This window comes from Eptesicus fuscus, chromosome 9 (genome assembly GCF_027574615.1).
Source record: "Eptesicus fuscus isolate TK198812 chromosome 9, DD_ASM_mEF_20220401, whole genome shotgun sequence".
Lineage (NCBI taxonomy): Eukaryota > Metazoa > Chordata > Mammalia > Chiroptera > Vespertilionidae > Eptesicus > Eptesicus fuscus.
Window position 1 is genome coordinate 63,249,357 of NC_072481.1, and position 24,375 is coordinate 63,273,731.

Below are 24,375 nucleotides of genomic sequence, written 5' to 3' on the forward strand. Positions count from 1 at the left end.
ACTTTTGTTCCTCCCTCTCAGGTCCTCCTACCCTCCCCGTCCAGACAAAGTTCTGAACTCTCTCTCCCCCCCCCCCCCCCCGACCCCACCCCCATCCGTCCACCATCAGCACGCCAAAAAGAGCCCTCCCCTATATACAAGTCGTTATTTAAAGTGGAAAAACGGAAGATTGTTTTCTTGGGTCCCGGACCAAAAAAAAAAAAAAAAAAAGGTGCAACGGAGCCAGGGGAGGCGCTTGGCAGCAGCCCGCGCCAGCGAGCATTCCTGAGATGTTTGAGAATTCTGGAAGGCACAGACAGGGCCGACGTCACTGCAACACGCGGCGCCGCCGCCGGCCCGTATAAAGGGCGGGCTCTGCGCGCCGGGACAGACCGCGAGCGGGAGCGACCTCGAGCATCACCCGCGCCCTCCGCTCCTCCTCGGGAAGGACCTCGGCCGAACGAGCCCCGCAGCCTCTCGCCGCCCGGCCCTCGCCTCCGTGCCGCCCGGCCCGCCGCACCCGTCGCCCGACCCAGCCGCCGTCCGTCCGCCCGCTGCGCCCCGGTGTGTCGGCGTCTTCGCTTCCGCGCTCGCCGGGGACTCCTGCGCGCCACCATGAGCTCCCGCACGGCCAGGACGCTCTTCACCGCCGTCACCCTCCTCCAGTTTGCCCGGCTGGTGAGTTCTTCCGCCTCCGCTTCCCGGTCCGCCTTCACAGCCCCCCGTCCTCTCCCCACGGCACAGAAAAACTAAACCACAAAGTTCGGGGACGTTTCGGGTGCCGCTTTCTTTAAGTTCCCCTTAAGGAGGTGTCTGGGGCCTCCTGGCCGACGCAGCCCTGCCCGGGGTCACCCGGCTGACCCGATCGGAGACCCCTCCCCAAACCCCCCACCCCCACACGTCCCTTCCCTGGGCGCCCCTCCTGCTCACCGCGCCGAGTCTCACGCGAGTCTTCTCCCCCTCCAGGCGCTCTCCTGCCCCGCCGCCTGCGACTGCCCCCTGGAGGCGCCCAAGTGCGCCCCGGGAGTCGGGCTGGTCCGGGACGGCTGCGGCTGCTGTAAGGTCTGCGCCAAGCAGCTCAACGAGGACTGCAGCAAAATGCAGCCCTGCGACCACACCAAGGGGCTGGAATGCAATTTCGGCGCCAGCTCCACCGCTCTGAAGGGGATCTGCAGAGGTGAGATGCTTGTGGTTTGGCCCCTTTAAAAAAATAATAGTCCCCGCAGTCCAGGAGTTTAGTAATTTTGAGGCCATGTATGGTGATGCTTTGTTGTTGGTAGCTTGGCAGAAAGGCACATGATTTCAGCAGTCTGGAATGCAATTCAGTGTGTCTGGGCCCAGCGAAAAGCGCATACGGAAAAGTGATTCCTGACTAACTTATTGTTCTGGTCTGCAGTCTCTGGGGAATTGTAGGGAACTTTACCATAAATTGAATTTAACAGCAGAAATATGTATGAGTTTCAGGCCGTGGTTCGGAATCTTAACTTTAACCTCGTCTCCCTTTCTCTTCTGGTGCTCTCTGCAGCTCAGTCGGAGGGCAGACCCTGTGAATATAACTCCAGAATCTACCAGAACGGGGAAAGTTTCCAGCCCAACTGTAAACATCAGTGCACATGTATTGACGGCGCCGTGGGCTGCATTCCTCTGTGTCCCCAAGAACTTTCTCTCCCCAACCTGGGCTGTCCCAACCCCCGACTGGTCAAAGTTAACGGGCAGTGCTGTGAGGAGTGGATCTGCGACGAGGACGGTGCCAAGGACCCCATGGAGGACAGGGACGACCTCCTGGGCAAGGGGCCCACATTCGATGCCTCAGAGGTGGAGTTAACGAGAAACAACGAGTTAATTGCATTTGGAAAAGGTGGCTTCCTGAAGCGGCTCCCCGGTAAGTTAAAACTGAGCCCCCTCAGGCCTGGTACTGAAACGCGTTCCTGGTGTGAAGCTTTATAGAAATGAGGACTTGGATCTGTTTGTGGTCAGCAAGCCTCTGAGAAGTCTTCCCTCTCGTTTGTCTCTCTAGCTTTTGGACAGGGCCCTCGCATCCTGTACAGCCCTTCTCTGCACGGCCAGAAATGTATCGTCCAAACAACTTCATGGTCCCAGTGCTCCAAGACCTGTGGAACTGGTATCTCCACACGCGTGACCAATGACAACCCGGAATGCCGCCTGGTGAAAGAAACCCGGATTTGTGAGGTGCGGCCTTGTGGACAGCCCACGTACAGCAGCCTGAAAGTAAGTTTCTGCGTGGCGGGTACCTGTGGCTGGGCAGCTGGGTGAGACGGGAGCCTCTCTCTCAGGAAAGAGAACCATTGCCCCTAACTTTCCTTCTCTCGCCTTTCTTACAGAAGGGCAAGAAATGCAGCAAGACCAAGAAATCCCCAGAACCGGTCAAGTTTACTTATGCTGGATGTTCAAGTGTGAAGAAATACCGGCCCAAGTACTGCGGTTCCTGCGTGGACGGCCGATGCTGCACGCCCCAGCAGACCAGGACGGTGAAGATGCGCTTCCGTTGTGAAGACGGGGAGATGTTCTCCAAGAACGTCATGATGATCCAGTCCTGCAAATGCAACTACAACTGCCCGCATGCCAGTGAGGCCGCGTTTCCCTTCTACCGGCTGTTCAATGACATTCACAAATTTAGGGACTAAATGCCACCTGGGTTTCCAGCACAAGGGTGGACAAAACGGGGAGAAGAGTGCCGGAATCATGGAGACATGGGTGGGGGCGGTGGGGGTGAAGGGACTCATTGTAGAAGGGATGCATTGCTCATTCGTGAGTAGTATTAAGGTATTTTGAAACTGCCAGGTGTGCTGGTGCAGATGGACTCTAATGCAGCCGCCATTGGAGAATACTTTGCTTCATAATATTGGAGCACATGTTACTGCTTCATTTTGGAGCTTGTGGTGTTGATGACGTTCTGTTTTCTGTTTGTAAATTATTTGGTAAGCGTATTTTCCTCTAGGCTTTTTTCCTTTCGGTTCTGCAATTGTAAGATAGTAGGATTAGTGGGACAGTGAAAGCCTTCATCCTCTGACAGAAGTAACCGGGAGGGGTTTCCTTCCTTCCCGAAGGGGACACTCTGTGAGTGTCCGTGAGAGGCAGCTATCTGCACTCTAAACTGCAAACAGAAATCAGGTGTTTTTAAAACTGAATGTTTTTATTTATCAAAATGTAGCTTCCGGGGAGGGTGGGGAAATGTAATACTGGAATAATTTGTAAATGATTTTAATTTTATATTCAGTGAAAAGAATTTATTTATGGAATTAATCATTTAATAAAGAAATATTTACCTAATATCTGAGTGTATGGCATTCCATATTTTTAGAGATTGTCCAAAGTCATTGGAAGCAATCTAGATTATCCATTCAGTCATTCAAACAGGATTTATTGCGCGTCTGCTTTGTGCCAGAATCTGTTCTAGGTGCTTGGGATAGGACAGGGAAATGACCTACATAAATAAAACAATGATTGCTTTTATATCTTCAGTAGAGAAAGATTGTTGCATTTAAAATAATCTGCATTAAAACAAACAAACAAACATGTATTGAACACCAGGCATTGTAAGGAGCACAAGAAGGAATCCAAAGCCAAGTTTGTGATTTAAATAATAATGCATTGTTTTTATAAGAAATCGTCTCCCTCACCCAGTCACTGTGAGGTAGGTATAATAATTTATCATTTTAATCACCAGGTTATTGTGCATGTCACTTCAGGAGAGAGAAACTTTAATGAAAGCAGTCCGTAGCTTGCACATATCTACATTTGGGTAAGATTGAGTATGGTTGGACAATGTCTTATAAAAGATGGCTTGTTTATAACTTCATATTTTACCAATATTGTTTCAAAAACTACTTAAAAATTCGCCCTCGGTTGGGATCAGAGGGGGAAAAAACCTTTGAGTCTATAGGAGTCAGTTTGTTTTCATTGAATGAGCTCGAAGCAATGACTTGTGCTAATCCTAATAAGCTGGTGATTAGGTAAACATGCTGCTAAATGCAAAGGAATGCAAGGAATTTCAAGTACTTTTCCACTAGCATGAGGACCAAGCTACCCCATCCCCCTTCCCTTTTTATAATATACATTATATTGATGGAGGCAGAAGCAGGTAGAGTTGGCTATCCAGAAGGTCAAAGGCTAGATGTAGAGCTTTCCTGAAAGAAAAGGACCTGAATCATAGGTCTAGGAGAGGTTGAGAAGGCTGCTGTCAATGTTTGTGGAAATGTTGGTAGCCTGTTTTAGAAGAGCCTACATCTTGAGAAAGCGCTGACAATAAACCTTTTATAGAGAGAAGTTTTCCTTTCATCGACCCTCTTGGCTCCTGTTCAAATCCACAGTGAAATATTTCAGTCTGCACTTGGTTAAGAGAGTACTTGAATTTTTAGGCAATAAGAGAAAGTGCTTTAAAAGGGGAGGAGGGGGACAGTTCCTGAGGCCCTATAATGGTGATTTTTCAAAATAGTTTAATTTTGATGCTTTACTGAAGACCTACAGGAAAGCAATGCCTAAGCACTGGTTTTAAAGCCTTACTGAAATGCATAGAGGTTAACATAAAGGTGTTGGTAAAATTTATGGGCAAAGGCCTTCACTCTTCTGATTCTGACAATGTTTCGCCTGAAATATTATAATCTGTGCCTATGTGTAGTCAGTGTTTCTTGCCTGAGGCATTCAAATGTAAGGTATTTGGGAGTTTAAACACCACCTGGTTCAGTCTTGGATGCAGTTAAACTTGTCAGTGCAATATAATACGTGAAACATAATAAAGGTGTGAGGTTTTTGAGGTGCAGTCGTGTTGAACAGACATCTAAATTCATAGGTAAGATTTACAGATTCCCAGGCGCCAATCCTGAGTTATTTTCCTCCAACACTAGTGCCTAGCAAAGTACTTCATACACAGAGATCAAGGAATGATAAATTACACATCTATTAAGTGTGTAAGGAGGTGATATCTGTCCAAATAAGCTCAAATGTGAAACAAAATCTAGCGTGGGAAAACTGGATCGTTGGGTCATTAATCTTAATAAACACAAGAAGAGTAATGCATAACCACTGATTCTATTTAAATAAGATTGCTCAATTAATAAAAAAAAGTGAATGGATGCAAATTATGTCTATTTTATTTGGCTATAGAAAAAAGTGAAGAAAGTCAAAGTAGTTGAGAATGAAATTATGTGATTTAGAACATACAGCTTTTATCTAGGTCCAGCATGGAGCTCTACCTCCTGCAAATATTGAGAAAACAAAATAAAAACCCATGCATCTGCATATGAAATGGCAGTTACGCATATAAACATTCATCGTAATATATATGTAGCCCTCCGCACACAGCGAAGATGGTGTGTTGTTCTCACTTTCCAATCCAAAAGACCCTGTGGGTTTCTGTTTGTGTGTGTGTTTTTTGTTTGTTTGGTTGGTTGGTTGTTTTTCTTTTTTTGGATAGAGATGTAAGAACTCATCTCTATAATAGTTAAAAAATGACCTCAGAGTCTTAGGAATTCAGTGAATTTTAAGAAATATTCAATTGGACATTTAGAAGTATGGTAAGTAGTCAAACCATGAAGATTTTCACATAAATGCGTGTACTGTCTACTCCACAAAGAGGTGTGACTGGGTCAAAATTAGCAAAGCATATTTCAGTTATTTTTCCAATAGAGAGACCAGACTTGATTTGTTCACAACCTCTTTTCCTGCCATCTGGCAGTATTTGAAAGTCAGCTGAGCAATAGCAAGGGTCCAGGAGGACCACAGTACAGAACAAAGCCGTGTTCGGCTCAAAGGGGCAGGTGATGCAGTGGAAAGAATCCCAGATTGGAATCCAGAGACATGTCTTTTCGCACCAGCTCTGCCATTAATTTACTGGGTGACTCTGGGCAAGTTTCTGGATCGTCCTCTCCTGTTTTAAAATGGAACAATAGCCCCCAGCATTTTTGCCACTCAAAGCCTTATTTTTCATATACTCTCTATGATGCATTGATTCCCGCACATTGAAAACTTTGTCTCCGTAAGCAATTGAATGTATGAAGTGAAACTGCTCAGGCCTTTCTGTGGGCAAAGGAACTCATCTCTATGAAGCCTTTGAAAATGTAATGTCGATAGCCCTCTTTACTTTCTAACACATCCCTGGTTATAGGACCCGGCAGTCCCTGGATCTCACAGTCAGTAGGTCCATACGTTCATCTCCTTGTACAGCCCTGATAGCTGGGCCTCACTAAGTCCCTGCCCTAAATAACTCATTCCTCAAAGCACATTGTGAAGCATGACAATGATGTATGTGTCCTATGAATAGAACAGATTTATTTGTGACCTACTTTATTGGTGGTGGGCAACACTCACCCATGTAATTTTATAAAATTACACAAATACTCAGATGCATTTGTTAGTGCTTTATAGTTTCCACATATTCTGCTTATATATTCTGAATCAGCACCTTTCTTATGACCAAATCTAAGCCACCATCATCTCTTGCCTGAATTACTGAAATGGCCTCCTCACCTGTGGCATATTGTATTTTCCAAAGGTGGTGGCAATAATGTCTTCCCATCCCACATGCCTTTCTGCAATGTGGCCCTGTTGCATCAGTAGGTGGGGTTTCGTTTTCCACCCTCTTGGATGTGGGTGGGCTCCCTGACTGCTTGAATCAATGAGTGTCTGGGAAGTGATGCAGTGTGGTGCCAGTTCCCAGTGTAGCATGGGCTAGAAGCTCCTACTCCCTCTCTCTCTCTGAGATGAGCTTCCCTGTAAGAAGTACAGCTCCCCTGCTACCAGCTGTCTCTAAGAAGCCCACCCCACACAGACAGGCCCGAGGGCAGTGGTTCTCCACCTTCCTAATGCCGCGACCCTTTAATACAGTTCCTCATGTTGTGGTGACCCCCAACCATAAAATTATTTTCGTTGCTACTTCATAACTGTAATTTTGCTACTGTTATGAATCGTAATGTAAATATCTGTGTTTTCCGATGGTCTTAGGCGACCCTGCTAGTGGTTCTCAACTTGTGCGACCCACAGGTTTAGAACCGCTGCTGTAGAGCCTAAGACCATCGGGAAACAAAGATATTTACATTACGATTCATAACAGTAGCAAAATTACAGTTATGAAGTAGCAACGAAAATAATTTTATGGTTGGGGGTCACCACAACATGAGGAACTGTATTAAAGGGTCGCGGCATTAGAAAGGTTGACAACCACTGCTCTAGAGGATGAGGTGCCATGTGAAGAAAGAGAAAGGCCAGGGCCTCGCTGGTGTGGCTCAGTGGTTGAGTGTGGACCTATGAACCAGGAGGTCATGGTTTGATTCCCAGTCAGGCCACATGCCTGGGTTGCAGGCTCGATCCCCAGTAGGGGGCATGTAGGAGGAGGCTGATCCATCATTCTCTCTCATCATTGATGTTTCTATCTCTCTCTCCCTCTCCCTTCCTCTCTGAAATCAATAAAAATATATTTTTAAAAAAAAGAAAAAAAATGAAAGAGAAAGGCCAGGGAGCACCTGGGCATCACACATGCATGAAAAGACCATCTTGGCAGTGGATCCTCCAGCCCAGCTGCCTCACAAGCTGATGTCTGTGAACGGGAGATGAACTGCCAGTCGAGTTCTTACCAGAAATCATGATCCATAAAATAGCAGACTAATGGTTATTTTAAGACCCTAAGTTTTGCTTGTTGATTGCGACACAGCCATAGATAACTGAAACATCACTAGGTTCCGTTCTTGTCCTGAAATGCTCCATTGTCCTTACAGGAGCCAGAGTGAGCCTTTAAAAATGTAAATCAGAACATGTCCATCAGAGCTTAAAGGCTCAGTGGCTTCCATTGCTTTTGGAATAACATTCAGTTCCTTGCTTGGCACACAGGTCCTGAACTCTCCCTACTTCTTAACCCTCACCCTCACTCTCCATGCTCTTACTTGCCTTTTCCTCTTTGAAATAAGCCAAGTGAATCACTCCTCAGGGACTTTGCACTAGCTGTTGCTCTGCCCCCAGTGCCCTCCTATTTGATCTAAACTTCTTATCAGGCAGGTCTCAGCATAAATGCTACCCTCTCAGTGACCCTCCTTCACCACCCAGTCTGAAGTAGTTCATTACATTAAGCAGTTTATTTACAACATGGCATTTAGCACTACCTGATGGTTTCTTGTTCATTTGTTATGCCTGTCCATCTACAATCCTATCTAATAAGAGTAATATGCAAATTGACCATCACTTCAACACACAAGATGGCTGCCCCCATATGGACACAAGATGGCCACCACAAGATGGCCAGCAGGGGAGGGCAGTTGAGAGGGACCAGGCCTGCAAGAGAGGGCAGTTGAGGGCGATCAAGCCTGCAGGGGAGGGCAGTTATGGGTGACCAGGCCGGCAGAGGAGGGAAGTTGGGGGTGACCTGGCCTTCAGGGGAGGGCACTTGGGGGGGACCAGGCCTGCAGGGGAGGGCAGTTAGGGGTGACCAGGCCTGCAGGGGAGGGCAATTAGGGGCAAACAGGCTGGCAGGGGAGCAGTTAGGCATCAATCAGGCTGGCAGGGGAGTGGTTAGGGGCAATCAGGAAGGCAGGCAGGCAAGCGGTTGGGAGCCAGCAGTCATGGATTGTGAGAGGGATGTCCCAGATTGGAGAGGGTGCAGGCTGGGCTGTGGGACACCCCTCCCCCCGTGCACGAATTTCATGCACCGGGCCTCTAGTAACCTCTATAACAGCAGAAAGTTTTGTCTGCTTTTTTCACCACTATAAAAGCATCACTCAACAATGTGCCTGGCATAAAGTAAATGCTCATTAATATAGAATTTATGTTACCTTAAGCTGAAACTAAATTAGAAGACACCCCCCCCACCACCACCACCACCTCACTGGCACAATGTCTTCTTTCTATTTCCCCTGGGGCTTTCCTCTGGTTTGTTAGCTTTTCATTCATTCTTTCATTCATACATCTACTCACTAAACACTTGTGGGCACCATTATATTTCAGGCACAGTGCTATGCAGTAGTTGATAAAGCATAGTTCCTTTACTTTGTGGTGGTGAGGGAGATGTACATGTAAGCAAAGTTAGTTAAGGTTAGGTTCAGCGGCAAGTAATGGATAACTCAAATAACAATGCTTAAGTTACACAGAATTTTGTTTCTCTCTCATGTGAAAACCCAGGTAGGCAGTGCTGGGCTATTGTGATGCCCCAAGGATTCATGGACCAAACCTGTTATCTTATTGTTCATCATGCATGGCCCCCTTTCCCTGGTTCACCTCATGGCACATGGCCTCACCTTGCTGCAAAGGAGGATAGGAAATGTAGTTTTTGTCCTGGGTTGCCATGTACTGAGCACAAAAACAGAGATCCTGACCTAGCCTGTTTCCCTCAGTGGTTAGAGCATCATCGGCCCATGTACTGAAGGGTCTCAGATTCGATTCCGGTCAAGGGCACATACCTCAGTTGCAGGCTCAATTCCCTGCCCTGGTTGTGGCATTTGCAGGAGGCAACCAATCAATGTGTCTCTCTCACATTGATGTTTCTCTCTCTGTTTCTCACACTTCCTTCTACTCTCTTTACAAAAAAAAAAAAAAAATCAATGGAAAAAATATCCTTGGGAAAGGATTAACAACAACAACAAAAACACACAAAAAACCCAGAGCTCCTGTTACTATATAAGGGAGAAATAGTGGTTGGTATCACATGGCCCAAATATGCTGTAATAAGTATAATAAGGCACAGAAGAGGCTTAACTAACTGCCTGAGGCTAGGATCAAAAAGGTCTTCCGGTGGGAGTTATCTCAGTTCTGTTTGGAAAGATAAACAGGTTGGAAACTATTCAAAAGCCTTGGTGCTGAAGTTGAAATTTTCTACAATTAGTGAGACCTTCCTCGTCTCAGCCATAAAGAGAAATCAAAGATACCTGCACCACATGGGTTTAGAGACTTAGAGGCCATTCATATTTTAAACAGTTTGTATTTTTGCTTTGGGTTCAGAAGTATCATGAAAAGGGCACCTGTATTAGGGTTCTGTAGGCAAATAGAACCAACAGGAGGTTATTTATAAGAGAAAGATTTATTTTGAGGAATTGGCTCATGTGATTGTGAGGATGGGCAAGTCCAAAATCCTAGGGCAAGCCAACAGGCTGGAAATTCAGGTAAGAGTTAAATTTGCAGGTTAGGCTTTGCGGCTGGAAACTTAGGTTCTATGGTGCCGTCTTGAGGCCAGATTCCTTCTACTTTAGGAGATCTCATTTTTTCCCCTTAAGGTCTTCAGCTGATTGGACGAGGCCCACCCATATTATGGAGGGTAACCTGCTTTACTCAAAGTCTACTGATTTAAATGTTGATCACATCTTTAAAATATCATCACAGCAACATCTAGACTATTTTTTTTTTGACCAAACAAATGGTGCCATAGCTTAGCCAAGTTGACACATAAAATTAACCATCAGAGTATCTGTGTGGTAGACCTTTTGTGGGCAAGAAACCTATGTCCTGCCGAAACCGGTTTGGCTCAATGGATAGAGCGTTGGTCTGCGGACTGAGAGGTCCCAGGTTCGATTCCGGTCAAGGGCATGTACATTGGCTGCGGGCACATCCCTGGTGGGGGGTGTGCAGGAGGCAGCTGGTTGATGATTCTCTCTCATCAATGTTTCTAGCTCTCTATCCCTCTCCCTTCCTCTCTGTAAAAAAATCAATAAAATATATTTAAAAAAAAAAAAAAAAAAAAAAGAAACCTATGTCCACTCTAAAGTAGAATGAATTTGAGCAGAGTCAGAGAAAACCAAAAGCCTTGCTAGTTCAAGCTAAGATTCACCCAGATCCGTTATTGTGCTTGTATATGTGTGGGGAAGGGCTCCAGTATTTATTTTGCATTGAGCAGATTTATGGGGCACTTCAAGAAGGCTCCTGAACACTGACCCCAAGCTCCATACAAAACCAGTGGGATCCAGTAGGGATGGCTGCATGGCTGGGTAGTAGAGGGACATCCTTATAAAAGCTCTAGAGGAAGACCTTTGCCAAATCCACATGGATATGGCAGGGCACAGTCCATTGCTTGCACACACCCCAAGACAGGTCAACAGTGCCCCTTCCTCTGGCCCCTCATGCAAATCCTCACGGTGGCAATGACACCACGACACTAGGACTGGCTGTTTAACTGTTTCCACCAGATTTTAAACTCCTTGAAGAGTCTTGTCAATGAGTGAGTACCAACTAAGGAAAGCTCGAGAGGAGTTTGACAGCTATCTTCCACCATCTTCAGATCTTCGTGAAGAAGAGGAAGTAAGCCTGTTCTGCATTGTCCCAGGGCAGCGGTCCCAAGCTGGTGGCTCAGGTGGGATCCGACCAATACACAGACATGTTTTGTTCAGCCTTCACAGGGTTTATAAAAACTGGAACTTGTGACCAATATTTAAAAACTGAAAGATTTTAAAAAGTCCAATTTTGTGTATTTTTTTTGAAAATTTCATAGCTCTGAGAGCAGTGAGACATGGTTTCTCCATGGCAGCTGCTCCATGGTGGGGCGGAGCTGCAGCTTCCTCCCTTAGGGTGGGTGCCCTGCAGCTCCCCAGCATAGACCAGTGGAGGAGAGATGTGTGTGCATGTGTGTGTGTGTGTGTGCGCGCGCGCGCGCGTGCGCTCACGTGCATGTGGTTGGGAGAATGAAAAGGCAGGAAGAGGTGATCTTTAAAAATCCAGGCTCTCCCTTAAAAGGTGCCAGGGCTGACCAGCAGCCCCTGAGCCATCGATGGATGAACAGATTACTCCAACAGTTTCACTGTGAAAGAGAGGCTAAGGGATGGCCTGGCTGAAGGAGCCAGGCAGCCGCAATTGCCTGCCTTGTTAGGCTTTCATTGGAATTGTTATCTTTAGATACAATCAGTAGGTGAGTAATCTTGGGAGGACACATGTATTTGCATTGTCCTCTAGGCAAGGGCATCCAGGATTAAGCATAAGGATTCCAGTAAACCCCCGGGGGTCTGCACATGCACAGACTTGTTTGGAAAGGTCAAGGAGTAATTAGGGGCACCGCCTTCGACACTCCCCTAAGTCAGAATTCTGATAAACAGGGCAGGCGGCGGCCTTCCACGCACTTCCCTTTCCTCAGAATGTCCTCCTTACAAACTTTCCAACCAAATCTCTTGTGCTCCCCAACAAAAAGGCACTGCCTAGAGCACCATTTTTACTACAACAGTGCTTAGAAAAATAATTTTAAGCATGGAAACGCCACATTATAAAATCAGGAAAGAATAGAGACCACTTCATTCGTTTCCAATTGTCCTGGAACTATAAGCACACCCAGCTTCCTTCTACGAGTTTAGTCTGTGTATTTTGGTGAGGTATACCTATTCCATTTATAATACCACGTCACATTTTCCAACAGACACTGGACAAGTTGATCAAAGATATATACTGCATCCTGAACCTGTGCTGAATTTAACCATCTATTTTTATAGTAACCAAAGAACTTTTCCATGGGGAGTTGCTACAGATAGCCAAGGGTTTGCTCTAGAAATTTTTTTTTTAATGACTTAAAGTCCTTCCTTCAAGTGCTGTCATAAATCATACTCATTTTTCAGAGGTGTTCAGTGAACTCCGCAGAGATGGAGGACTTGCCTAAGTAATTACAGTTACAGGGGCAGAGCAGAAGGTGGGCCTCAGAGGAGTGATTCTCTGAGCTTATCTCTGACAGAGGCATTTGGGCCAAAGGAAAGCATTGGAGTTTCAGGGAGGTTTGACTGGTTCTTGGTGTCAAAGTGGCTCCTGAGAAGATTTCCAACAATGCATTTCCTATAGGCGAGTCAGCATCCCAGAGCCAGGATGATGTCCTTCTCTAGCAAACAGACAATGGTCAAAATTAGGATCTTCTTGCCCTGGCAGATGTGGCTCAGATGGTTGGGCATCATCCAGTGCACCAGGAGGTTGTGGGCTGGATCCTGATAGGGGGCGTGCAGGAGGCAGCCGATCCATGTTGCCCACTCACATCGATGTTTCTCTTTCTCCCTCTCTTCCTTTTTCTCTAAAAAATCAATAAACTTTCCTTAAAAAAAAACAAAACAAAAAACTAGGGATTTTTTTTTTAAGGAGACCTACGAGCTAAAAAATGTTTCTCATTCATGGAGGGAGTTTAAATTCTGGGCTCATAAGCAAAACTTTCAGGGAGGTCCTTCCTATATCCCAAACTAGTTTGTTCTTAGAAAAGAGTCCAGGTCTTTAATTGACTTCTTGCATTTAAAATGATACTGGGCCATTTAAAGTGTTCTCTTTAATGTTTGTTTTTGTCTTAACAAAAGGAAAGCATACTTACACAAATTCAATAATATGAGAAATATGGAATGTAAAAAATGAAGGTCCCTAGTAAACCCTCCTCTTCACACACATGTGAGTACATACACACAGCCACTCTTAAGTGCATAGTGCATATTATTCTTATAGATTTTTGGGGTGTGCTTAACCTGGCATTTATTATTATTATTATTATTATTATTATTATTATAAAAAATGATTAAACTATACATAGAGTTTTACATTTACTTACAAATTTTTGAGTAAAAAAATACTTTTGAAAGTCAATAAATGTTGATACCTGTAGCTCCCTCTCAGTCACTCTAATGTTTTTATAGACTTTCTTTCTGTTATTGATAGGCCATAATTTATTTAAATACTTGGCGTGGCAGACACTATTGGATGCCCATCTAAGAGCCATCCCCTCATTTCCTTGACTCCTTGCTAGCAGAGCCCCAGTTTTGTCAGCTGTTCACCCTCCCGTGTGTTCAGGAAAGAAAATCCCCGGCTCCGCCCTAACTCCGGGGACTGCACCAGGACTGGCTTCAGCCACCAGGATGGGCTCATTTCCTTATCAGGGTTAAGGTTGTGACTTAATCCCGATCAAGGACAGTGAAGGGTAAATCTTCTGGGGGGAGCGGGAGCTTCTAGGAAAGGGTTTCCTTGACAATAAGAGACTAGGGAAGGACCTGCTTCTGAGCCCCGGAGCCAGGCATCACTGGCACATGGAAGATGGCCGGCCAGGAAGGTGGGAAGGCCCCGGTCCCGAAGAGACCACTGAGCTGCTGGGTCACCCACACTGGCCTACCTGAAACCCAGACCTCTTGCTTGGTGTGGAAATACACCGCCTACCCTTTAAAATTATGTTTGTGAAGTCAGCTGTTACTCAGAGCTAAAATCATCCTAACCGGTGGTTTTACACTTGGCCCTCTTTGAGGCCCTGGGCATTTATAAATAACATAGCGATAACCACTTCCAAAGGAGAAGTACTTTTAGATGTGAATGAGTGAACCAACAAACAAATATTTGGCAGGAATAGAATATTTTTAATTATTTACCTTACATTTACTGAGTATATAGCCCTTGACAGGCCACAGGCCAGCCAGACATGGGCGACAAACAAGGAAATGATGAGACATGGTCCCTGGCCTCAAGGATGCCACATCCAGCAGAGACAGTAATATATACAAGAACTTCGGTCAGAGAACCAAGGAACAGGAGAGCATGGAAGGTAGTCAGAGAAAGCTTCCCAGAGGACAAAACACCGGAACTGGGTCTTGAAGGATGAATAGGAGTTTGCTATTTGGAATTACCTCCCAAACTGGAAAACATTAAAGAATTGGAAGCATGGGAATACTATCAAAGTCAGCACACTTATAGACTCAGACAAGACCTGAGTAGTAACAGTCTTTTTGCATCTTTTATGGTTGCTAAGAGGCGAAGTAGCCTTCAGCAGGGACCTGTAGGAGACATGCCTGGTGATGAGGAAGGTTTGTCCCTTCCATGGGAGTTACCATTGGAAATCCCCCATCGTCACAGCAATAAGAGCCACTAGCCTGCACAGTGAGTCAGCCTGGGCACCAGCAGATGTGAGCTGGGAACGGTGGAGTGCAGCCACTGCACCATCCCACCAGGAGACAACACAGTCTGCTTCTCCCACATCATGGCCTCAATATGACAGGCTGACCTCAGGCTGACAGGACCCAGCCCAGGCCTGACTCACTAGGGGTCACCTGAGACAGCCCCAAGAACTACTTGGACTCAGCAGCAAAGGCAAAGAGCCAGAGAGAAGTGACCTGGGTGTCCTGGTTACTGTCACCCGACACTCCTGTGTTTGTGCCCCAAGTCAGATTCTCCAAGGAGGCCAGCCCCTACATAGTTTCCTGTTCCTTCTAGAATAAGGCTCATGCTCACCACCAGCTGCATGCAGCTCTCTTGACAAGGATGGTAAAGCCTGCGGCAATGTAACATGTAAACAAAAGGCCACAGGGGCAGCTCCATGCTGGTGCCTTAAACCGCATCCTTTCCTTCAGACACAAAAGAACTACCATAATTGCACTCACAATCAAAGTGAATCAAGAAAAGGTGTAACTAAACAGCTAAGTGTGTTTACATTCTGTTTGGCCACAAATTAGAAAGTAATTCCATCTTTATGTGCTCCATCTACACTAATAAAAGAGAAATATGCAAATTGACCATACCTCCATGATGACCACCAGCCATCACAAGTAAGTATGCAAATTAACCCAACAAAGATGGAGGGTTAATTTGCATACACAGGTGCAGAGCAAATACTGAAGACTGAAGAGGCTTGGCTTTTCTGCTGTGGCCGGAGCAAAGGACTGGGTCCTGGGTGCCAGAGGAAAACCGGTGCCGGCAGCCAGGGGAAGGAAGGACTATTGCATGAATCTTCCTGCAATGGGCCTCTAGTCAATAAATAACTGAGTTAGAGGATTTGGATTATGTTATTATGCCAATGCACTTGTTCTTAACCATTCGAAGTCCACATAGGCTCCTGAGAACTTATTTAACCGCCACTGTCACTCTGTCACCTGCCTAGAAGCTGTACCTTCTCGTTGTGCTTTCATAAGTTAGAGACCAGGTCTCTTGGCCTGCTGTGGGAACACAGCCATTTAAATAAAGAGAACATGGCAACAGTTCAGTGCCAGCCATAGGAACCACTGCTTTTGGGGGTGAGGGATGGTAAAGCCAAAAAAAGAAAGACAAGAAATCCCCTATAACATTAGACAGATTATAAGAAATTGTTCTGAATTTTGGCTAAGAAGTCAAGATTAGCAATCACATTGATGGCCTCAATAACAGAAACTCATTCATTTGACACACATCTGTACATATATTTATGTCTTTCTGCTACTACTACTACTACTACACACACACACACACACACACACACACACACACACACACACACACACACACACACACACACACACATTTATATTCCTGTTTGTTTCATGTCAGACACAGGCCTGGCTCCTGGAAGGTACAGATGACCAAGGACTTTCCACCTAGGAGTCAGAGAATCAACACCAACTTCCTCACTCCGGAAGGGCTGCCACGCAGACCTGTTGCTGCTGACTTGCATGGATGGGAATCAGGGCTGGGCCACTACCACTTCCCACTCCCAGAATGGAGGAAGGGTGAGGATTCCAGCCCAGCATCCCTAGAGAACTGCAGAAAAGGGACATTATTTCAAACCTATCACCCATGTTCTCTGCAAAGAGAAAACCATGAGGTGTATTCACACAGGGGCCCAATTTTATCCTTCAGTCATGGAATTGCACTTCGAGTCCTGAAGCATTAAATTATTATTTAGCACTTTGATATACCATGTTTCATCTAAGACACTGCCAGTCATAAGATACCCCAATCATTGTATTTACCACTAAGGAAAACCCAGCCAGTCACACCAGGTCATACCATCTACAGTAAGAGGCATTCTGATTGCCAAGCTGTTAAAGGGTAAAAAAATGTGCCTTCTATAATCAGTGGCATCGAGGGGCTTGTCTCTCGAACCAGACTGTGAGTTCCTAGAGGTCAGGCGCACCCCTTACAGTCTTCTCTACTTTGCTGTGCTCAGTGCGGTGTCATGCACAGAGGAAGTACCCAGTAAGCACACTTGAGTGAAGGAATGCATGCACGACTCGTTGCTACAAATCCTATGTTCCCCTTAGAGGAAAGGGCGCTGAGAAATCAATAACCCACTCTAGCAGAGGCAGGTGGGGCCTGGGTCTTCCTGTCCCAGCTAACATTGGAAAAGCCAGATGCAGCGAGCAGACATGGAGGGAGCTCCTGACCAACCCCCAGCGCCTCCAGCACAGCAGCTCGAGGCCCACTCACCTTAAGGGCTGGTCAGCGAGCTGCGGGCCAGACACACTGCGACGCCAGGCTCCCCGGGGACCTATTTATGTTTCTCCTGAAAACCGGTGTGTAATATCAAACTCCTGAAAATAAAATCACAGTTTAAGTGGACTGTGGGAGCTGGCTATTTAGAGGAACCTGCTGGCGAGCTCTCTTGTAAAGTCAATAACCACCCCAGATTTATCTATTTTATGACTTTGGATTTTTTTTGTGTATCGCGTTCCCGTAGAGCAAGGCACACCCTTAGATCGAGTTTCCCCACAGTGCAGCCTTTGTGCTGGGTCAGTGGCCTGAAGGGTTTGTGCCATGACTGGCCTCCCTCCCTTGAGGGTTTCTGGTCTGCTCAGGCCCCAGTTAGACTAAACCCCCGCCCCCAGGTGCCAGGGTTTCCTTGCCCTGGAAGGAGAAAATGGAAACGACACTTTCCTTTGTTGGGCTTACTTTAGAATGCAGTTCTTTCTGACAAGGGTTGCATTCCATTTAGGGAGATGGGCCGCAGCGATAGCACAGGTATGTACCCTGCACGAGGCGGAGCATAGGTGAGCACGCCACATGGGTGTGAAGGGAGAGGGAGGGCACTCATATGTTTGACTATGTGCACTTGAGCATGAGGGACATCCCAGGTTCTGGGCCACCTCTTTTGGGGGATAAAGAGGTGAACAAAACTCAGCCTCCAGCCTCATAGTCTAGCCACAGTAAGCTGTGCTGAATGAGGCAATGCAGGTCTGAGGCTGCCTCTGCCTGAGAGATTGGGGGAGGTTTTACATGGGGCAGAATCTGGAAGTTGGATCTTGGTAGAAGATGGGACCGAGAAATAGCATGTGCAAAGGCACAGGGGTGCAAAAGCATAGGAGCCCCAGGAATTGTGGGTAAGGGGCAATCTGCAGTTCCTCCCTTTATTCCCACCCAGAACCCCAACAGTAAGGTGAAGGACATCCTTTGACTGGGTCCACAATTGCATTGTCTCCAGGGAATCCTAAACTTGACCTCCCAGATCTCCTGTTTCCTACTGACCTATGAACCTGGTGCTATTGGTGCTGCAGACCCACTAACAAAAAATGGGGCCCACACCCCTGAAAAGACCTTCTCCCCTATAGTTTTGCCAGCTAAAGCGTGAGAGAAGCAGGTTCCCTGATGATGATTCTGGAATAGGGCTGTAATCCCCAATCAGAAATGCCCGATGACTTCCTTATCCTTGCTTTGTCCCCTTCCCTCAACCTTCCTAAACTGTCACATGCTTGTGAAATCTGCAGGCTCCTATTAGCCTGGCCTGCTCCTCTGCGTCTGCTCCCAGAGCGTGCTAACTAATCCCTGGGAAGCACATGTTCTCATGACCCCTGCAAGGTGGTGAGAGGCGTCAGAGGCAACAGCTATGTGTCTCTGAGGCTTGAATTCTCATATCCCTAATCTTTGGGCTCAGTCTCCTGTCATCAATTCCTTTACTCACTATTGGCAGGCGAGTGTCATCTGTTTTATTTCGTAATATTATCCTGTCAGGATGAGAAAGACAAAACTCCGGGATGAATCGTGGGAGAGGCTTAGGGGCTCCTGGCTCCACCTACTGCCAGGACCCCTTCCCCATCTCCTTGGCAAGGGGCAACCCAGGCCTTTCTCGCGGACAGAGATGCTGCCCACTCTGCCCCTTTCCGAAGTTCATGCTCCAGAAGTGTTAGCCATTCTTCTGAATATGAACTTGAAAGCCATCTCCCTAGAACTTTCAGTAACTTGATGATTCTCTCTCTGGCACTCAGAATGACTTTAGCCCTCTCATATTTAAGTTCTCAAATTTTTTGTGCTCCATCCCCATCTGCACTTGCAGCCTTCTCCCCCTCCTCCACCCCACCCCTAGGGTATACGTTTATAGTGGGTACAATTATTCCTCACAGGATCTGGTCTCCAGGCCTTCATTTCCCTGTTGCTTGCTTCCAGATACACTTGAGTTTGTTAACGTCACTCAAAAAATTGATATTGGTGGGTTAACAGAGTTTTCTAGATGCTCCCTGAGTGCCAAATCCAGCAAGTCTATCAGCATTCTCAAGGAACCTAAGTGGACTTTTGTTACCTATTCACCTTCCCACTGAACTGTACAAACTTAAATTTCAGAATCTAAGGGGCTACAGAGTACAGGAGAATTGGTTCTTAAATTTCTTGGTATCCCCAGCCCCCCGCACCCCCAGCACAAAGCCTGTAACCAGCAGGCAATTAGTAACTATATGGTCAATCAACGAATTCATCTGTTCAATAAAAGCAAGCTAAGCTTGCATTTAGTTCCTTAGCAGTATGTTGATACTTATAATTAACTGAAATCTGATGGTCTATTTCATATGAACTTCCATAAGGATAATCTGTCACTTCTACTTGTACTGTTTGCTTTCCTTAATGTAAATTTAGGATGTGGCATTTGTGCAACAAACACATGCTTCCAGAATTTGGTGGCTTAAAACAACAATGATTTATTATTTGTCTCAGTTTTGTTGGTAGACTCAGCTAGGAGCTTGGCTGGGGCTGGAATGTGCAAGATGGCCTCATCCTGGTGGCTTCTTGTGGCTCCCCGTCATTCCGTGGTCTGGCCTGAGCTTTTTTTATAGACAGAAAGCTGGCTTTTAGGAGAGAGTGTGCCAAGAGCACAGTCCCCAATGTGCAAGCACCTAGTAAACCTCTGAGTGATTCCCTCTAATGTCTCATGGGTCAAAGCAAGTTACCTGATCAAACCCAGAGTCAATGTGGGAGGTGCAGTTCATTGCGGGCCACCAATGTCACAAGGTCTACCATGTTTATCCTTATTCAGTTTCAGTGCTATACTTTTGAGAGGGTGTACTTTTTCCCTCATGTCTATATAAAATTCAAGTTTTTCTAGACATGAGCAAGCCTGATGATGCTGAAGACGATGCATCATTTATTGTCTACGGTGTGCCGGGTTGTTCCTGACATATTTACTAGTATGACTATCCAAAAATAAATAAATAAATAAAATCCCAAGGACAGAACTATTGTGCCCATTTTTAAGATGAGAAAAGTGAGAGTCAGAGAACCCAATTAGCTGAAAGCAAGATTTCAACCTAAGTCTCTAACCCCAAAGCATTTTTTAAAAAGTCGCTGCACCACACATCTCTAAGTCTGAACTTTTGACTCAAAGAAATATACAATTTCCTGCAAAAAAATGTTTTTCAGACTCTAATAAAGAACCCAAAAAGTCAGAAAAAGCAAAATAACTTTTCTTTCTCTAGGGTTCCTTAAATGATTAAATCTCATTTTGTCCTAGGGTATTTTGGTATCCTTTGTTTAATACAGCCAAGTCCCCTGAGTCATGAAGGAGCCCTAAAGTGCTGATCATACAGTAGGGCTGGGATGTTTAAATATCTGAATGGAGGTTCTGATAAGGCTTTATACACACAGCTATAAGGCAGGGTTCGTACACAAAACAGCTTGGTTTGAACTTGAAGTCAATCTTAACTCCATCCATACTGTCTGAATTGCCAGCCTAATTGGCCTCCAAGTAGAGAACTATGCTTTTTTCTTTATCTACTCTGGTAAATTATTAAAGGGCTCTTCTGCCTAAGGGGAGATCATTAACTACCTGGGAAGCTGCAGAAGGCATCTGGCAGGTGCAGCGAGGTGAACCAGGGCAGCTCCGCTTAGGATGGCAGAACTGGGCTTCCTCAGGGGGCTTCCACTGGTCAGCCAGAAGGAGGGAAAGGCCACCGCGGAGCAGGGCGGGTGGGGCCAGGGCCAGTGGGCAAGAATGGAGGCAAGATTGAGGTGGGGAAGAGGGCCTCTCCTGTCTAACCTGAAAACAGATGTTAAACTCATTAGGTACTAAAAATCCCATTTGCCTATTGAATATGTGCCACATGGACCTGCATTAACCCACCCTCCCAGCTTTCTCTCTTGGAGGGTGAAACTACTGGGTGACAGCCCTGTTACATGAAGCTTAAGCTACTGCCAGATTGGTCACTGGAGAAACATTTGTGTAGGTGAGCAGGAGAAGTGGGCGGGAGTATTGAACCTCACCTAACCTTTTCACCAGTCCAACTTCTTCAGGTCACAGGTGAGGTGACATGAAAGGTTACTTGACATGGTCAAGGCCACCAACTTCATTATTGCCAGAGATGGGACAAGAGCCCATACCTCCCGACTCCAGGGCAGGGCTTTGCTCAGCGTTGGTGCGGGTGCCAATCCAGTAGCTTTAATTAGTGTGTTGGGCGGATAGTTGAAGGCACTTTCCCCCACGAAGTCAGGGGCCTGGAGTATCTAAATCCTGGCCTTCAGAACAATGACTCACAGCTTAATTAGTCCTGTGTCTTCATGCCATCCTTCACTTATTGTTCCTTTTGGAAAGTGGTGCAGCTCTTAGAGAATTCTCTTGCCTGTGATTCTGCTCTCCCAGTGTTTCCATCCACAAAATGGGCCCAAGGACAACCACCTTTCACTCCTTCCCTGCGCAGGAGTCTGGGAAGGATTCCTGAGGCAACTTCATGACTTCTCCATGACTCACCTGTGGTGCCGGAACTCAGGCTCAGGCAGCCTCAGGTTTCTCTGACCTTGCAATGCATACACGAGAAAATCACACACGAGAAGTCAAAACTTAGTGGATGGGTACTGGCCCTTTGTGAGTGGTTGAACACCATACCAACTATAGCGTTAAACTTGGTGATGAAAGGGCTGGATAGAGGTAGAAGCCAGGGAGAAAGATTTGCCCATGATTCTTTAAACTTACTTAATAAAGATGTTAATTAATCTCACTGAGAACGGTGTTCAGGGTTGAACGTCCCTGTACTTCGAAGGTCACCATCTGTGGGAGAGGCAGATAAAAGCAAATCATTTTAATTCACAAGGAATGTGAGGTGTAGGAGGTTGCATGGCACGAGAACCCACATCTCCCACCTCCCGGGACAGGACTTTCTCCTCCACCCTGGAGCTGTTACCAGCCTCAGAAGGTGTAACGAGTGGTGGACGGGGCAGAACATGTGGAAAGCACTTTTCTCTGGGGGCCAGGAGTTTTGGGAGTGAGAGCAGCGTGTGCAAGTCCTGTGGAGCCAGACCTGGAGCAGTCGGAGGAGACGGTGTGTCAGCTGAGCCTTGGAGGACAAGCTGACAAAGGCTTCGGGAAAGGCATTGCAGGCAGAAGGAACAGCCTGAGCAAAGCGAGGAGGCACTGAGGGCGACCGTGAGCCGTTCTGGCTGGAGGTCTCCTTCACCCCCACACAGCACACACAGGAACCGGTGAGGAGCGCCTGCCCTCACCTTCTTCCTCGTGGGGGGCCTCCCAAGGACGCCAGAGCTCTGCCTCGGGGCTCCCATTGTCTGAGGTCACCGAGCCTCCTGAAGGTATTTCAGGAATGTGGAGGCCTGACTCACTCTCTTCCTTGAGTTCACAGTCTGAAGTTCATAAAGCCGCTTTCCTCTTTAGTCATTCTTATTCAAACATCGGCCCACATGCTTCACAGATGGAGCTGGCAGGAGGAATCCGGGGACACATTTTTTTTTTTGCTCAGGATGTGAAAGTAGATGAGGAGTTAAGGAGAACAAGGAGAGATTATTCACCGAGAGCTGAGAGCCGGCGCCTTTGGCGGGGGGTCTGAACGCACAGAGCACGGCTGGCTTGTTCACAGAGCAGAGACCCCTGGGCCTCAGTTCTCTCCTCTGTAAACAGGGACAATAACTACACCTACTTCAGAGGGTCGTGGTGTGGATTAAGGGAGTGAATCCCCGTAAAGTACCTAGAAGACGGACTGACACGTAATAAGCATCCAATAAATACTAGTTTATTATCAATATTATAGCTCACAGTTGGCAGAGAGTGAATTTTCTAAACACAAAGTGATAGGGGAGAGGAAGTCTTCTGGGAACAGCCCTGTGTGGGTTAAGCCTGAAGGGAAGTGTCCCCTGCAGTGTACGGAGCGGTCTGGACAGGAGGGCCTTGGCCATGGCATGTACACCGTGAGAAGGGCAGTGCCGAGGCTTGGAAGAGAAGACACCCAAGTGTTTTAGGACCAGATGCCAAAGATAAAGTTGCAACTGAAGTACTTCTTCCAGGTTGGAAAAAAGGTATCAAAATATCCAGAGAATAAACACAGAGGAGACAGCTGGAGCGTGGGCTGGGCATACAAGTGGCCCACTGCAAGGTTCCACATTGGTGTTATTCACCTTGTTTCTCCAGCTGCCGAGGGAGCAATGAAATGAACAGATCAGAGGCCCTGTCTTCCTCCTTTCTGACCCCAGATGCTTTAGAGGATTGAAGCTGCCAGGAAACTTCCAGATCAAAACGCCCATCCACAGGGCCTCGGAGCTGGCTTTCAGATCTGCCCTAGAACACACCACAGCTGTCTTGATGCCAAGGTTTGGGTCTACGCGGTCTTACCACCGCTGGAATTCTACGTGGACATTGCGAACCTCTCTCTGCCTTTCAGAACATTCTGCAGGGACTTCTCGCTCTCCTGCCCAGCTGAGACAAGGCCCTCGGCACCCTAGTGGAGACAGAAGGGGAAGCACACAGCCCCATGGAGCCTCGGGGATTCATTTTACTAGCAAGTTGCTTTCTTTCCTCCTTCTCCCTCAGCCCCCCAGTCCCCATCCCTCCCTTCTCTCCTCCCCACTCTAATTGGAAGGGGCCAGCACCTGCCACTGGGTGCATCTGTCATTACAGTGACCACAGAGTAAGGACCCTGCATGAATTTGAAAGGCCCTTAAAAAAAAAAGTAAAAATAGTCCTAGTGGAAGAGATGATTTAAGGGTTTCACTGAAGGGAATTGAAAACAAGTATTACTGGCTCGAAGAGAAAGATGATTGAATAGATAGGAGGGGAAGGCAATGTCTGTCCTATTTTCAGACCAACGCTCTCTTGCTTCATGAAGAGGAACTGGAGAGTTGAGACAAGGTGATTCTTAAAAGAAGGAACAGTTATTAGATTCCTTACTATTAATCATTAAAATTCCTCAATTTTTTATTAACTAGTCCCTCCCTCCCCCAATAACAAAATACATGCTTATGGCCAATACTGTTAATCTAAACTGTGGAGAAGGGAATGAGGTGAAAAGTAAAATTCCTTTTCTCCATTCCCACACCCTCTTCCCCACACCTCCCTGAGTCCCACTCCCCAGCAGAACCTACGCTTAACAGTTTCTTCCCCATCTTTCCAGATTTTTCCGTGTACATTCCAACCTCTTCTCGCACTACTCTCCTCCTTACTCACCCACAGGAGGCCTTCAAACTCAGGCTCTCTCGGCATTCTACTTCCTGTGTCAGGAAGGCTCTTTTTTGTCTTTGTATGGCTGGAGCCTT

The 24,375-nt window shown here is 46.6% G+C and overlaps 1 protein-coding gene and 1 long non-coding RNA gene across 2 annotated transcripts; one reads left to right on the plus strand and one right to left on the minus strand.

The window, feature by feature from the left end:
- The first annotated feature begins 359 nt into the window (after window positions 1–359).
- On the plus strand, window positions 360–3,270 carry CCN1 (cellular communication network factor 1). Its single transcript, XM_008139486.3, has 5 exons — window positions 360–657; window positions 946–1,156; window positions 1,505–1,861; window positions 1,997–2,208; window positions 2,322–3,270. The coding sequence occupies exons 1-5, from the start codon at window positions 595–597 to the stop codon at window positions 2,622–2,624; spliced, it is 1,146 nt and encodes a 381-aa protein (XP_008137708.2). The 5' UTR covers window positions 360–594; the 3' UTR covers window positions 2,625–3,270.
- A 16,294-nt stretch (window positions 3,271–19,564) lies between these two features.
- LOC129150301 (uncharacterized) lies at window positions 19,565–21,634 on the minus strand. The gene is made up of 3 exons (XR_008557053.1): window positions 21,590–21,634; window positions 20,672–20,767; window positions 19,565–19,670 (listed from the first exon to the last, which is right to left on the minus strand). It is a non-coding gene; the product is annotated as an uncharacterized LOC129150301 (long non-coding RNA).
- Window positions 21,635–24,375: the final 2,741 nt, after the last annotated feature.

Excerpts from the sequence above, each read along its gene's own strand:
- CCN1 (XM_008139486.3), top strand. The coding sequence starts at position 595 with ATGAGCTCCCGCACGGCCAGGACGCTCTTCACCGCCGTCACCCTCCTC. Across the intron at positions 1,862-1,996 it reads CTTCCTGAAGCGGCTCCCCG|CTTTTGGACAGGGCCCTCGC; the intron begins GTAAGTTAAAAC and ends TTGTCTCTCTAG. Across the intron at positions 2,209-2,321 it reads CCACGTACAGCAGCCTGAAA|AAGGGCAAGAAATGCAGCAA; the intron begins GTAAGTTTCTGC and ends CCTTTCTTACAG.